The following is a 16,656-nucleotide window of genomic DNA, read 5'->3' as shown; positions in this document are numbered from 1 at the left end:
GAACCCTCTCCAATACCAGCATGTCCTTTCTTAGTTATGGAGTCCAATATACTCCAAATGTGCTCTGACCAATGTCTAATAAAGCCTCAACATTACACTCTTGCTTTAATATTCTAATCCTCATGAAATGAATGCTGATGTTGTATTTTGCTGCTTTTGTTATTGACTCAACTGCAAGATAACCTTTATGAAATCCTTCACTAGGACTCCCAAGTCCCCTTGTACATTGTATTTTTGAATTTGCTCCCCATTTAGAAAATAGTTGACACCTTCATTTCATCTACTGAAGTACATGGCTGTTCACTTCCTTGCACCGTATTTGATCTGCATACTCTTGTTTCATCTTGCTACCTGTCCCTCCACCTAACTTTGCATCACCTGCAAATTTGACCACAAAGCCATCAATTCAGTTATGCAGACCATTAACATATTATGTGAAAAGTATTGGACCCACTAATCCCTAGTCACTGGTAGCCAACCAGAAATGGTCCCTTTTATTCCCACTCTTTGCCTTCTGTCAGTCAGACAATCTTCTGTTCATTCTAGTATCGCTCCTGTAATTGTTGATTTTAATAGACAAAGATGGAAGGATTCCAGAATTGGGCTGAGATGAAGACCGTTAGGATGGGAAGCAGTTTCTTTCTCCAGGCTGTGAAACTGACCACTACCTAGGTCTCATGAAGCACTAGTAGCGTTGTATTCTTTACTTTCTAATTTGTGTCATAAATGTGTTCTATGCTAACTGTCAATCTTCTGGATTATATTTTATTGTTTGTTAGTTTATTTGTAGTAATATTACATTGTGCTTCTTGCTCCAAAGGAACAAGAACATATTCCGTTGTTCCATTTGGCAGTATACATGTATACAGTTGAATGACATTAATCTTGAAGTTGAATTGTAATATGTTAATCACTTTCTGTACATTTTTTCCCCTCACCCTCGCTACTTTCACAACACTCTGTATGTCATCTTTCCTCTCCTCTAAGCTCTCTGATCTTTTTGCCTTATTTTCTGATTGATTACAGTTATAATTTTATTTTTACTCTAATTATATTTCTAATGCCATAAAATGCACAAAGGTTTATTGCATTTAGTATAAAATGCTTCAAGAAAAATAATTGGTATTGTAGAATTACAATTCCATGTAGTTTTAACTTTCACAAGAGATGTCTGGGGTAGAGTCCAGATGATATTAAACTGCACTATCCTTTACTTCTACTCTTTACCGATACACTTATCTTGTATTTCATTAGTGCATTTTATTATTTTAATTTTGTGGAAGCAAAATGGTAAAAGCTTATTGACCATGGAACATCCATTCAAGATACAAGATTATGTGATAATTCATTAGATTATACAGCCAAATCTGCATTGCACTATCCCATAATAGCCCACACTTCAGTGTGGAAAGTTTTCAAAGCCAGATAACATGATCTATGCTGCAAGTCCTGAATCAGCATAATTTCCCATCAAAGTTAAACCAAATTGAGTAGATGACAGTACTTGCGTTCATCAACAATGTTAACGATCTTAATGCTTAGACTTCTAACTGACCCTAAAAATGATGTAAGCTATAAATAGCACTTTTCACAAATATGAAGAATGTGTTATAAAATTTAATGGCCTGTAAATCCATTATAAGACTGATGATTGATATTCAAAATGAAATTTAGTGAGCCTGTTATAATAACAAGCATTCTACATGGATCCTGAGTACTTATTTTTAAAATTGTTTTGAAACAGTATTGAGTTGTTCCTTAAATCTCTATTTAATTAGTAATAAATTAATCTTGCATATTTTATCTAGCTGATCTTGCTGAGCTTGTTCATGGGTATACAATTGCAATTCTCCTTCCCATCTGCCATTGAAAAGACAGTCTTGCTTTTGCATCCCCTTGGGTTCTGATATTAGAATGCTCTTCTCCCTGCTCCTGACACTACACAGTATTTACAGTTGCTAGAAAAACAGTTTGTGAACCCTTTGCATTTACCTGGTTTTCTGCATTAATTACTCAAAATATAGTCCAGTCTTTATTTAAGTCACGATAGTAGTCATACACGATCTGCCTAAACTAATAACACAAACAATTGAACTTTTCATGTTTTTATTGAACACATTGTTTAATCATTCACAGTCCAGGCTGGAAAAAGAATGCGAACCCTTGAATTTAATAACTGATAGAACTACTTTAGCAGCAATAACCTGCACCAAATTTTTCCTGTAGCTGCCGATCAGAGACACAACAGTGAGGAGGAATTTTAGACCATTCCTCCATACAAAACTGTTTCAGTTCATCAGTATTTCTGGGATACAGCCCTCCACAGGTTATGCCACAACATCTCAATTGGGTTAAGATCTAGTCTCAGATTTGGCCATTCCAAAACACTGATTTTCTTTTTAAACCATTCTGTTGTTGATTTGCTTTTGTGTTTTAGACCATTGTCTTGTTGCATTATCCAACTCCTATTAGACTTCAGGTGATGGATCGCTACCCTGATACTCTCCTGTAAAATGTCTTGTTACAATTTTGAATTCATTGTTCCCTCAATGATTGCAAGCTGTCCAGGCCTTGAGACAGTGAAGCAGTCCCAAACAATGATGCTCCTTCCACCATGCTTCACAGTTGGGATGAGGTTTTGGTGTTGGTGTGCAGTGTTCCTTTTCCTCTAAACATAGCAGTGTGCACTTAAGACATAAAGTCTCAGCTGGCCACAGAACATTGTCCCAAAAGCATTGTGGAACATCCAGGTAGTCTTTTGCAAACTTGATGAGCAGCAATGTATTTTTTTGGAGAGCAGTGGTTTCCTCTGTGGTGTCCTTTAATGAGCACCATTCTTGTTCAGTGTTTTACTTATAGTTTATTCATGAACAGAGACTTCAGCAGTTTCTAGAGATTTCTGTAGGTGGTTTGCTGTTACCCTTGGGTTCTTCTTCACTTCCTTCAGCATTGCACAATGTGCTCTTGGTGTGATCTTTGCAGGATGCCCTCTCCTAGGGAGAGTAGTAACAGTACTGAATTTCCTCCATTTGTAGACAATTTCTCTTGCTGTGGACTGATGAGCACACAGGTGTTTAGAAATGCTTTTTTAGCCTTTTCTAGCTTCATGCATCTCTACAATTCTAAGGTCCTCTGAAAGTTGTTTTGATCGAGGCATAGTTCACATAAACAGATCTTTCTTGAGAAGAGCAGGCACTGTCAGTAAACTGACTTTGTTTTTTTTTTATTGGGCAGAACACCTCTACAACCCACACCTCCAATCTCATCTCATTGATTGCAGCACCTAACTCCAAATAGATTTTGTAGAAGGCATTATCCCAGAGATTTGCATACCTATTTGAACCTATACTGTGATCGTTTAAATGGGGTACTCAGCATTGACAAGAAGTACAATTGTTTGTGTTTTAGTTTAGGCAGATTGTGTTTCTGTTATTGTGATTTAGATGATCAGACCACATTTTATGAGTAATTAATGCAGAAAAGCAAAGGGTACACAAACTTCTTTTGTAACTTTAAATCTTGAGCATTGCACTTGTACATTTACAGGTTTTTTTGCCCATTATGCTTCTTAAAATCCTGCATTGGCATCTGTTCGCATTTCTGATCTACGTAGTTTCATGGCAGCCTTTTTTATTCTTCTTTAACTTTTATCAGCCTTTTATTATTCAAACTTAGATCTTCTGCGTTTCCACCATATTTGGTTGTTAACCTTGTTGTGGCATTCTCTTCTAAACTCTTTCGCATTTCCTGGACCTTCTCCTTATGTTCTCTGTTTGCAGCCATCTATGCTTTAAATTTCTCTGAAGTGCCTGCCAACATTTTTCTGTGCTAACTGTATTTTGCAAAGTTTAAAGGTTAAGGTCAATGTTTATCCAGTGTCTTAGAAGAGATCAAATGAATAAATCATAGGTATATGCAAGATTATTGAGACTTCCTGTGGATTTCAACAGCTGTCATTTTACCAGCCTGTCCAAAGTCAGACAAGGCGGAAGTAGTAACTAGTTTTCTTTTGATACTGTTTGGTTGTGATTTGTTGGGTGTTTGGTACACATAATTAACACTAAAGTTATGTGTGATTTAGAACATAAGTGTGCAAGAGGATAATTATGAAGAGTAGAAAATGGTGTTTCATTTCCGTCAAAGTTTAAGTCACCATCCCTGTTGAAGGCTTATACTCTATGAAGTTGCAAGAAGTTCTATTGGTCTTTGTAATCAAAATTTGCCATTTTGTATTATTATCTCAGATTATTTTGTTTTAACAACCAGAAAGTAAAGACAGTGTTGTTATATTATTTTATAAACTATAGGTTTTGCATTTTATAATAGGAAGCCTGAGAGGCTTGGTCTATTACTTGAACCCTTTGTGGATTTAAGTTTAGCATAGTTCTAATACTGGAATAAATACCATAACATAAAGAACACTGTTTTCCCCTTCTATTTGATTTATTTTGTGTATTTTAGAAGTATTGTAACTATACAATTATTTAAGTAATCTGACAGAAAGATTTAAGACGTTTAGGACTGAAATGGAGTCTGTTCATGAGATGGAACTGTAATTAAAGCCTGTTGATCCCAATGAACAGCCATTATGAGGCCCTCCCTTGATCAGGGTTGACCATGAATGTTGCATCCTAGCTGTCTACATGATGCACAAGCTAAGGCAGTATGAAATGAAGAGCAAACTGTTACCCATGCAGCAAGCTCCCCCTCTCCATAGAACTGCTGAATCCAAAGGAAAGGCAAAGACTGATGCAGCTTGGCGCCAGTGCCTTAGGGACTCCAGCTCTGTATTTTCCCTTAGGGTTTGCTTCCAAACCCTTCCCTATGAGTGGGTATAGCTGCAAGGCAGCGGAGGTTTTAGATCAGAGTTTTCTTTCATTTGTCAACCATGGCTGACAAGCCCCAGCTGCCAAAAGTGGCTGGTTTTAAGACAATAGTCACCCACTTTTGCCTCTTCTGCCAGTAGAAACTATTCCACAATTGGGAGCATATAGTAGGTAGTGGGTTTATCCTCATTACCTCCTCAGACCATGACAATCTTAAAGGACACCCATTGAGTCCTTCTGATAACGCAAATTATGATCAAAAGTCCATTCTTACATATGAAGATCAATATTGAGTCACTAACCCCTTTTAGCACTCAATGGAATGTCTGATGTTAATAAGTCTTTAAGACATTTTCCACATATTCCCAGTTTGTGTAATCGTGTTTCCCTGGAAGTGAAGAACTATCATGTGCGCACAACAGTTTCTACGCTTCCTGAGGTAAAATCCAAAAATAGTCGAGCAGTGATTTTGGATGAATTTGAACACATTGTATTCACAATGGATAATTAGGAGAGCTAATTGAATTTTGGCACATTCCAAATGGGTTGGAGTATATACAGTAAGCATGGGACGTTTTTCTACAACCACAGGAGACACCAGTGAGACTGTATCTGCAATACGGCATTAACATTTTCTCTTTTTGTAAAAGAGGGAAATACTGTTCATTGTGATCAGTTCAGAAGAAGGTTCACTAGGGTGATCCTTTATCTGGAGGGAATGTAACAGTTTGAATCTCTATTCTTTAGAATTTAGTAGCATTAAGGAGGACCTTGCTAAAACACAAGATTCTGAATGTTGAGTGAGACTGTCAGATTTAATTATGAGATGAAAAGTATTTCTTCCTTGAAAAAGTTTGAATCTTTGAAATCTCTTGCCCAGAAAGCTGTGAAGACTGAATGCTTCAATGTTTCAAGTTTTTAATCAAGAGTTACGGGGAGAGGTGTCTAAATAGCCAAGATCCATTCTTGTGTATTGTTTTGTTATTTATTTTACTCAATTGTTAATGAATAGGTGAAGGGTGAGACATTGATCTTTAACGGGCATAAATATTTTGGGAAATTGTTGGTTTTTGAAGGTAACTATCTTGTTACAGGTTTCCCCCGCAATTCGAATGTAGAGCGTTCCTATGAAATGGTTTGTAAGCCAGAATGTCATAAAGTGAAGAAGCGATTACCATTTATTTATATGGGAAAAATTTGTGAGCGTTCGCAGACTCAAAAAATAACCTACCAAATCATGCCAATAACACACAAAACCTAAAATAACAGTAACATATAGTAAAAGTAGGAATGATCTGATAAATACACAGCCTATATAATGTAAGAATAGTTTTCTACAATTATTGCGGCACTGTCCACCACAGCGAAAATCTCACACAAGCGCTCTCGGCAGCACTTGTGGCAGAAGCGCACGGCGCAAGCACTCCCGGCAGAAGCACTTTTTCCAGTAACTTTTAAGCTATGAAGCGACCAAATAACACATAAAAATACACAGCCTATATAAAGTAGAAATAATGTACGTCCAGTGTAGTTTCACTTACTGGAATCGGGAAGACAGTAAGGACACTGATGATGGTGTGTTAAGCTGAGTCCTCGGAGGCTGGGGTGGTGGGACACTGGGGTGTCATCTCATCGTCGTCGGTTTCCATCAGGGTAGGCAGGTCACCTTCTATGTCTGCCTGCCTCAATGTTGAAGGTCGAGTTTCGTCGTCTGCTGTGGCTGATGTGGAAGGCTTGAAAAACGACAGTGTGCTTGACTGTTTAACTTCATTTTTCTATCATACAGTTCTTTGTAAGCACTCAAACCATCCTGAAAACCTGCCCTAAACCTAACGTACCCTTTCAAAATTAAAGTTATACTTTTCTGCAATCATTGCAGCGGTGTCAATCGCAGCAAAAATCTCACGCAATTGCTTCACGTTCTTCACTTTTGGGCCATCCACTACTGCGTTCGGCTTCAATTGTTATCCTTTCCTCTTCATCAGCTCTTCATCTCTCAGTTCTTGGTCATGGGATGCCAAAACCTCTTCAACATCATCTCCGTCAACTTCCACAAACCCTTAGCCAAACTCACTATATCCTTACTTCGTTCACCACGATTGAAACGCTTTATTATGTCTAGTTTTACGCTAAGTGTAATACCCTTACGCGATCTTTTAGGCTTTTTCGTTACCTTAGAACTCACCTTGCTAACGGATGCACAAAATAAATGGACATAAAGCACAGATGCTCACAGACATTGTTTAAGTAATGCCGGCTAGAATGCAGTTCCGAGGGAGGAGCTAGTCTGCTCTGCGCGCGCTGCCTTTTTTCACACACTGCCTTTTTTCATAACAGTGAAAACACCTTCTGTTAGCGAAAACAGGTAACTAATGTAGGTCTTTCATAACAGTGTTGACGTAAAGCGAATGTTCGAAAAACAGGGGGCACCTGTATTTTTAAGAAAAATATTTAATCTGAATTTTACCCATGCAGTTTCAGAGATCAAGGTAGATAAAAGTGGATTTAAATTTAAATAGAAGGCTTAAAAGTCTTTGTTCTCTTTTATCCCTTCTCAATTTTTACCATAGATTAAAAGAAAGTTTTTACATTGAGAATACAAATGGGTATTTTAATTTCTCCTCATTGGAACCACCTCTTTTAGCTGCGTGAGGGAGTGGAAATCAGATTAGTTCTAAGAAGGTACTTCAGAAGAAAGATTGTATGATAGCAAATGCTTTACTCTTTTTATATAAAAATTGCTCTTTATGAATATACTCTGTTTTAAACAGCTGTTTGCTCTATAGTTTATATTCTGAAGCCTCTTTTAAAGCCTCTGCTTACTTGTAAATATTCAGAAAATTGAATTGAATGTGGTTACGCATTGTGGTAATCAGCTCAAAATTATTTTCAATATCATGAAGTTTGGCAGGCTGATTGAAAATAACAATCATTGTTAGTTTTTACTGCTGAATGGTAATTCATAAAGGTGCAAAATTTGGTGAATCTTGCTGTTAGCAGTATTTGACTTTTATGTTGTATAATCTGCTGCCAAGCATAACCCTGTTGTTCTTAGTTTGATTGATAATATTCATGTCAAGATTCTTGGCAGTGTGGAGGATCAGAGGGATCTTGGGGTCAGAGTCCATAGGACACACAAAAGCTGCTACGCAGATTGACTCTGTGGTTAAGAAGGCATACGGTGCATTGGTCTTCATCAATCGTGGGATTGAGTTTAAGAGCTGAGAGGTAGTGTTGCAGCTATTATAGGACCCTGGTTAGACCCCACTTGGAGTACTGTGCTCAGTTCTGGTTGCCTCACTACAGGAAGGGTGTGGAAACTATAGAAAGGGTACAGAGGAGACTTACAAGGATGTTGCCTGAATTGGGGAGCATGCCTTATGAGAATGGGTTGAGTGAACTCAGCCTTTTCTCCTTGGTGCGACAAAGGATGAGAGATGATCTGATAGAGGTGTACAAGATAATGAGAAGCATTGACCATGTGGATAGTCAGAGGCTTTTCCCCAGGGCTGAAATAGCTAGCACAAGAGGGCATGGTTTTAAGGTGCTTGGAAGTAGATACAGAGAAGATGTCAGGGATAAGTTTTTATGCAGAGAGACGTGAGTGCATGGAATGGGCTGTTGGAGGCAGAAACGATAGGGTCTTTTAAGAGACTCCTTGATGGATATATGGAGCTTAGAAAAATAGAGAGTTAAAAATAGAATGTAAGCCTAGGTAGTTCTACAATAAGGAGATGTTCAGCACAGCTTTGTGGGCCAAAGGGCCTGCATTGTGTTGTAGGTTTTCTATGTTTCTATGATTGGAGTTTTATTCTAAGCTTGAATGAAGTAGAAAAAAGGTTGATGAAAAATATGAACTAACAAATGTAAATTGATCAATTAGTGATCTGTTTACAATGTTTTTGTGCTGAGAAGAGCCAACAAATGCTTTGCAGTTCTTTTCTGCTAGTTCTGACATCTTGGTGTTGCAAGCCAAATACTGCTAGGCATAAACAATGCGGTAATTCCAATTAACCTCACCTTTTATAAACTACGCATTCTTTGAAATATAAAACATCTCCAGACCTGCACTTGTCTATACATGAAGCAAAGTGATGTACTAGGCAGTCCTGGTCATATTCTGTGAATGAGTGTCCTTGTTTCTTGTCACTTTTGTAATTTATTTTTTTAGTGAAGTTCATCATCAAACAAACATTTCCATAAGATGTATTTCAGACATTGTACATATATATCATATAATCATATATATCACAAATCTGCACAAAGTATATATCTGAGGTATACACTTATAGAAAAGAGTGGAAAGAAAAAACAAGCAAAAGGAAAGAACTATGTACAAGTAGGAAGTGATCTTTTTTACAACAGATTCATTGATTTGTGAGAATAAAATCAGGCCTATGAGGCATTATGTAGTTAAACTTTTGTTCCCAGTATGAATCAAATTGTTCCAGCTTATGGTTAACAGATGCTGTTATCTTCTCCATTTTGTAAATGTCCATTGTAATTTCCGTCCATGTATTTAAAGTTGGGCTCTCCTGTGATAACCATTTCCTAGTAAGAGTCTTTTTACCAGCCACCAACAGTATATTCATTAATTATTTATCTCTTTTCAACCATTCTTGAGGTATATATCCAAAATATACGGTCTTACTCTCTGAGGGTATTTCACATTTAAAGATGTCTTGTAGGGCATTGTGTATCCCCCTCCAATAGTTTTTGATAACAGGCAGTCCCAAAAAATATGACAATGATTTGCATTTTGATTTCCACAATTTCTCCAGCAAACAGGGAGGTTACTATCATAATGTCACTTTTGACAGAGTTTAGGTTTGGCGACCTATTAAGTTTTCCTTAAGCGCCATCTGGTGGCAGATTCCAGAAAAGTATTAGGTATAGAAATAATTATCATTGTGAATAACGTTTTAAAGTTCTGGAGAACATAAGAATAAATTTGGGGGAGGGGGAAATTTCATTGCTGTAAAGCAGCACACATAATTTCTTTCCATGGTCTGTTTGTAGTGATGATTTTGTTTTTTTTAAATTTTAGAACGATGGATTGAACAATTATGGTACCCCTTTTAATGATGACAAAAGGAAAGATGAAGAAATTGAGACCTTGGCAAAGAAATTTGAAGAAAAATATGTGAGTTTAGCTTTATTTCTCTTAGTAAGTTTTCAAGAAGGCAAAATGGCTTTTTAGTACAAAAGGTAATTCCCGTTTATTTTGTAAAGTGTCTAGAAATCAAACAATAAGGTTGATCATTTGTGGTCTGAATTATCAGGTACAAATTTAATTAAATCTGTAGGGCTCTGTAAAAGTTTTAAATGTAGGGCATGTTGTTTTCTAAAACAAGAATGTTTTTCTGAATCTTCCCATGTATTTGAATTCATTAATCATGAGATGCAATTAGACTGATTGTCATTCAGCATAAAAATTGACCCCTTCACCCCAGTGAGTCCACATCAAAGATCAAGAACCCATTTATCTAATGCTACACTGCTCCCATTTTATTCTTCCCATCAAACTAGTCTTCCCCACCTCTTCTACCTAGCCATGCTGAATTCTGCCTCTCACCTACAGAAGGGGAAATTCACAGTGGCTAATTAACCATAAGTCTGTGAGATGTTGGAATAAGTTGGGGCACCTGGTGGAAGCTCTCAGCGTCACAGGGAAGACAAGCTAATTCCACACAGGCAGCACTAGAAATCAGGATTGAACCTGAAGCTAGCTCTGCCACTCTGCTACCCTTGATAAAATTGGTTTTATCATTTGGTATAGAATGAAAAACTGTGTTTCATTTGTGGTTGTTTTTTTTTAATTGATACATGTTTTTCAGATGTGCATGATAGACATGCATTTAGTGTGTTTACCAACGTTTAAGTTGATTTCCACCCTCCAACACAGAGCTTGCTACTTAGCACATGATTGCTTTTTCATAACTTGTGTACCATTTTTAAAAAAAAAAAGTGCAGTTGCCCAGCCTGCTTCTATGATAATTTTTTGTAGTGTAATGACATGATGGTTATGTTGGTGGGGTCATGATTTAGAGACCTAGAAATGTGTTCAATCCATCTGTGGCGAATGGAGAATTCAGATTCAAAAAAATCTATTGAATGTCCATTGAGGATAATGGCATCCTTGTCGAGGTTGACCTTTACTGATCTAGACACCCTGCAATTTAGTTAGCTTAATCCATAAATGATCTAGGAAGCCATCACCTTCTCAAAGCAAATAGGACATAATAAATGCTTGTCTTTCTGGCTGCTAGTGTAAAAGAGTAGAAAAAAACTTATAGAACTTTGATTGAGAAAACAATCCAAAAGCTCCAGAGGTGCAGCAGCACTTGAGAACATTGTGATACGAGTTTACTGTATTCATGGCAATAAACAATGAAAAAGACTGAAGCTTACAAATGTAAGTTGATAATCTAATGACAAATTCCAGTGACACACTTTTTGTATTGTATGTCTAAAAGTGATCATTAATCTCTCTTGAAATATCCAACCATAAGTGCTATTGCTATTCTGTCAGATATTGCTATCAAGCAGTTAGAAATAGGCTCTAAATAAGTGATATGAGCAAAACAGCAACTTAAAAAAAAATGAGTTTAGAAATATTTTAACTGTGATTGTACTTCAGAACTTTTCACTTCCTTGTTAATTTCTAAACTTGCTGGACCTTACTGCTTGCTATTATTAATTATTGCCATAATACTCGGAGATTTTCATTAATTGAAAGCTGTCACAATCTGAATAGCAAGCCACAAGATCATTCTTCTATCCTGGTATAAATTTATATCAACTGAAGTGATGATTTGTTTTATATAGCACTAGGATCCTTGTAACACACACTCTTAACTTGAACTTGGGTTTTGTCTATTAGGCTGGATATCAACCCCATTATTCACAGTATCAGAGCTTTTGTCTCCAGTTGCCAGGACTGGAATGTGATTTGAACTTTAACAAATCTGATTCGGGTGGGTTTTTTTTTTGAGAAGTACAATTGTCTGTAAATCAACAGGTTGCAGCACTCCAACATTCAGAATTCGGTGATGAGAAGTTGTTTTTCCTTAACTGCATGAAATGAGAGTGAAATCTGATTGATTTAAAAAATATTAACACCATTACAATTAATGAAGTCTGTTCATGTATAGTTTTTACTTTTTAGGGCCCAAAAAAACGTAGGAAGGATCGTATCCAAGATCTTATCGACATGGGTTATGGATATGATGAAACTGACCCATTTATAGATAACTCAGAAGCTGTAAGTATAAGCAATTAATATCGTCAGTAAGCAACAGTAACAAGTCAAAGTAAATAAAGCAGTTTATTGTTTGGATGTAAAAAGTAGTAATCAAAGGAATTTTTCTTTCAACTATTTACTTGTAGCTTGCACTCAGTGGAGTACTCTAGCTTAAATACACAATGTTTGAAGCAAACATCACTGTTCTTATGCAACTTAGAATAGTCATTCAGTATCCCAGCAAAACACCTTCAGAATTTTTGTGTTCTTCTGTTCTGTAATTTTTTGCTATATTCATTATTTTTTTAAGTAATATAAAACCCACATAAGAGCAAACACCAAGTTGAGTGAAAACTTTTGAAAAACAGCACTTGTGTTCTCACGGTTGGTTTTGTTCATCTTTAAATTTTTGAGCTACAACCTTTGCTTCTCAACTACTCATTCAGCATTTCCACAAGAAGAAATTTCTTGAACCAGAGAGAGTGAATCTTGGGAACACTTTGCTCAAGTGGAACCCAGAAGACATTGTTTTTGCATATATTGAAGAAAGGTTGATTTTTTGGATATTAAGAGAATCAAAGGATTTGGGATTCAGTCGGGGAATGGGTGCTAATATAAAAGATCTTATATCTTGATCTTATTGAATTACAGATAAGATTGAATCAAAAGACCAAGTGCCACTTGTAATAATTGAACAGCTTCTACACTGCCATCATTAATGTACATAATTCATGTTTTTCTCCATCTTCCTCCTCAAACTCTTCAGCAGTTTGAAACTTGTTTAGTGATTTGAAATACTTTAATCAAAAAGAGAATTTTTTTAAAAATCAGATGGAAAGTCTCTATATGAATTGAATGGCCTGGCCACCTAATGTCATCTCTCTTTGTGGTGCTTTAGTACGATGAACTTGTTCCAGCCTCCTTGACCACTAAGTTGGGTGGTTTTTACATTAATAGTGGAACTTTGCAGTTCCGTCAAGCGTCTGAATCGGATGGGGATGATGACTTTGCAAAGGACAAGAAAAAGACAAAATCTCCAAAGGTGAGCAAAAGTCAATTACACAATGTTATATTTTTCACAGCTAATTTGTTATATTAGACCTTCAGATTTTATCTTAGAGTAAAGGTTGATGTATGGTTATCAAAGCCTATAAATCTTTACACAGAAAAGTGTTTGGCTCATCGCAAGCTTGTTATTGTTTAGATAAAATGAATGGCTTTAAATAAACATTTTTTCACACCCTTTGTGAAAATTAGTAATTGAGAATACATAGGGAAGTGATTTTGACTTTCTTGGAAATAAAATCTCACTTAAAATCTACCCCTTTATAATCTGAAAAACCTTGCTTGGTTTCTCTCTTTCCCTTTTCTGATTCAGTGCAAAATAATCTGAAGATCTTTGATTCGGCCTATTATAAGACCATAAGACATTGGAGCAGAATTAGGCCATCTGGCCCATCGAATCTGCTCCACCATTCAATCATGGCTGATTTTTTTTCTCCTCCTCAAACCCAGTACCCAGTCTTCACCCCGTAATCTTTGATGCCACGTCCAGTCAAGAATCTATCAATCTCTGCCTTAAATACACTCAATGACCTGGCCTCCACAGCTGCATGTGGCAACAACTTCCGCAAATTCACCACCCTTTGACTAAAGAAATTTCTCCACATCTGTTTTGATAGGGCGCGCCTCTATCTTGAGGCAATGTCTTCTTGTCCTAGACTCTCCCACCATGGGAAAACATCCTTTCCACATCTACTCTGTCTAGGCATTTCAGCATTCAAAATGTTTCAATGAGATCCCATCTCATCCTTCTGAATTCCAGCTTGTACAGACCCAGAGCCATCAAACGTTCCTCATGACCCTTTCATTCCTGGAGTCATCCTTGTGAACCTCCTCTCCAATGCCAGCACATTTTTTCTAAGATGAGTTTAATACAGACAAGTGTGAGGTATTGCACTTTGGAAGGAAAAACCAAGGTAGAACATACAAGGTAAATGGTAGGACACTGAGGAGTGCAGTAGAACAGAGGGATCAGGGAATACAGATACATAATTCCCTAAAAGTGGCGTCACAAGTAGATAGGGTAGTAAGGAAAGCATTTGGTACATTGGCCTTTATAAATCGAAGTATTGAGTATGAGAGTTGGAATGTTGAGTATGAGAGGTTGTATAAGGCATTGGTGAGGCTGAATTTGGAGTATTGTGTGCAATTTTGGTCACCTAATTACAGGAAGGATATTAATAAGGTTGAAAGAGTGCAGAGAAGGTTTACAAGGATGTTGCCAGGACTTGAGAAACTGAGTTACAGAGAAAGGTTGAATAGGTTAGGACTTTATTCCTTGGAGCATAGAAGAATGAGGGGAGATTTGATAGAGGTATATAAAATTATGATGGGTATAGACAGAGTGAGTGAATGCAAGCAGGCTTTTTCCACTGAGGCTAGGGGAGAAAAAAACCAGAGGACATGGACTAAGGGTGAAGGGGGAAAAGTTTAAAGGGAACATTGGGGGGGCTTCTTCACACAGAGAATGGTGGGAGTGTGGAATGAGCTGCCAGATGAAGTGGTAAATGCGGGCTCACTTTTAACATTTAAGAAAAACTTGGACAGGTACATGGATGAGAGGTGTCTGGAAGGATATGGTCCAGTCGCAGGTCAGTGGGACTAGGCAGAAAAATGGTTTGGCACAGCCAAGAAGGGCCAAAAGGCCTGTTTCTGTGTTGTTCTCTGGTTCTATGAGGGGCCCAAAACTGTTCACAATACTCAAGGTAAGGTCTCACCAGTGTCTAATAAGGCCTTACATCACATCCTTGCTTTTGTATTCTAGACCTCTTGAAATGAATGCTAACATGGCATTTGCCTTTCTCACCACCAACTCAACCTACAAGTTATCTTTCAGGGTGTTCTGCACAAGGTCTCCCAAGTCCCTCTGCATCTCGGATTCCTGAATTTTCTCCCCATTTCAGAAACAGTCCGCACATTTATTTCTACTGCCAAAGTGCATGACCATGCATTTTCCAACATTGTATTTCATTTGCCACTCTCTTGCCCTTTCTCCTAATCTGTCTAAGTCGTTCTGCATCCTACCTGTTCCCTCAACACTATCTGCCCCTCCACCAATCTTAGTGTCATTTGCAAACTTGGCAGCAAAGCCATCTATTCCATCATTTAAGTCATTTATATACAGCATAAAAAGAAACTGTCCCAGCACAGACCCCTATGGAACACCACTAGTCACTAGCAGCCAACCAGAAAAGGATCCTTTTATTTCCACTCGCTGCCTCCTACCAATCAACCAATGCTCTAACCATGTTAGTAACTTTCCAGTAATTGTCTTCAACTCCTAGCACAATGGTGATAAATCTTCAATATGCTTTTGTACTTTTAAAAATATTTAAAAATTAATGTTCAGTTTGTATAAAATAGCATTAAGTCATAATTTAAAATTATTTTTTTTAAACTTTTTTATTGCATTTTTAAATGGTTACAAAGTAAAGTATGAAGAAACAATGTATATATAACCCTTACCCCCTCCCCTTAACCCCTCCCCCCTAACTGCCCTATAGAAAAAAAAGAGAAAGAAAGAAAAAAAAAGAAAGAAAGAAAGAATGCCTGGTTGTTGGAAGATCTCCAGATGCTCCATGGAATTCGTAATAACTTTAATATGTATATTTATTTCTTTCCCCTAATAACCAATTGTTTCATCTTCAGAGCATCTATATATTTAATCCTGTCTTTTGTAAATAAGGGCTCCAAATTTTCAGAAATGTTTCATATTTATCTCTTAAATTATAAGTAATTTTTTCTAATGGAATACAACCATAGATTTCTTTCTTCCAAGAGTCTATACTTAAATGTGTATCCGATTTCCAAGTAACTGCAATAGCTTTTTTGGCTACTGCCAGTGCAATTTTAATAAATTCTTTCTGATACTTATTTAGTTTGAGTTTCGGTTTTATCCCTTCAATATCACCTAGTAAAAATAATATTGGATTATGAGGAAATTGTGTTCCTGTAATTTGTTCCAGTAAAAGTCTTAAATTTGTCCAAAAAGGTTGAATTTTAGAGCAATCAACTTTTATATAATTGGATTCAAAATGGGATTAGATATATAGGGAATTGTTTTGAAGGAGGTATATTAATGTCATTTGATCAATTAAAGAATAAATATAAAATATCAAATAACACTTTATTTTGTTACTTTCAATTAAGGGCTTTTTTAAGAGAAAAATTAGGTCAAACAGTGTTATTGCCGAAATCTAATGAAATAGAAATTTTAATTCAAAAAGGAAATATTAAAAAATTTATATCTTGCATGTATAATTTGATTCAAAGACAGGTAAGTAAACAAGGAGTCCATAAGTCAAGACAAAAATGGGAAAGTGATTTGAATATTAAAATTGAAGATCAAATTGGTCAAGACTATGTCTTGATAGTATGACAAATACAATAAATGTTCGGTTAAGATTAGTGCAGTATAATTTTCTACATCAATTATATATTACACCACAAAAAATAAAAAAAATTAAATCCAAATTTATCGGATCAGTGTTTCCGATGTAACCAGGAAACTGGTACTTTTTTACA

At 36.6% G+C, this 16,656-nt stretch overlaps 1 protein-coding gene across 4 annotated transcripts in view; it reads left to right on the top strand.

Annotated features, from left to right (window-relative positions):
* LOC132399156 (ubinuclein-1-like) overlaps positions 1 to 16,656 on the top strand; it is a 61,240-nt gene that overhangs the window by 10,660 nt on the left and 33,924 nt on the right. For 3 of the 4 annotated variants that reach the window (XM_059979217.1, XM_059979216.1, XM_059979215.1), the window contains exons 2-4: positions 9,874 to 9,969; positions 11,995 to 12,090; positions 12,968 to 13,111. In XM_059979217.1, coding sequence (XP_059835200.1) covers positions 9,874 to 9,969; positions 11,995 to 12,090; positions 12,968 to 13,111 — 336 coding nt within the window. Of the gene's footprint in view, positions 1 to 9,872; positions 9,970 to 11,980; positions 12,091 to 12,967; positions 13,112 to 16,656 lie in introns of those variants that run through there. The other variant, XM_059979218.1, reaches the window with a different exon arrangement.

Source organism: Hypanus sabinus, chromosome 9 (genome assembly GCF_030144855.1).
Source record: "Hypanus sabinus isolate sHypSab1 chromosome 9, sHypSab1.hap1, whole genome shotgun sequence".
Taxonomy (NCBI): Eukaryota; Metazoa; Chordata; class Chondrichthyes; order Myliobatiformes; family Dasyatidae; genus Hypanus; species Hypanus sabinus.
This window is presented reverse-complemented; position numbering and strand designations above follow the sequence as displayed.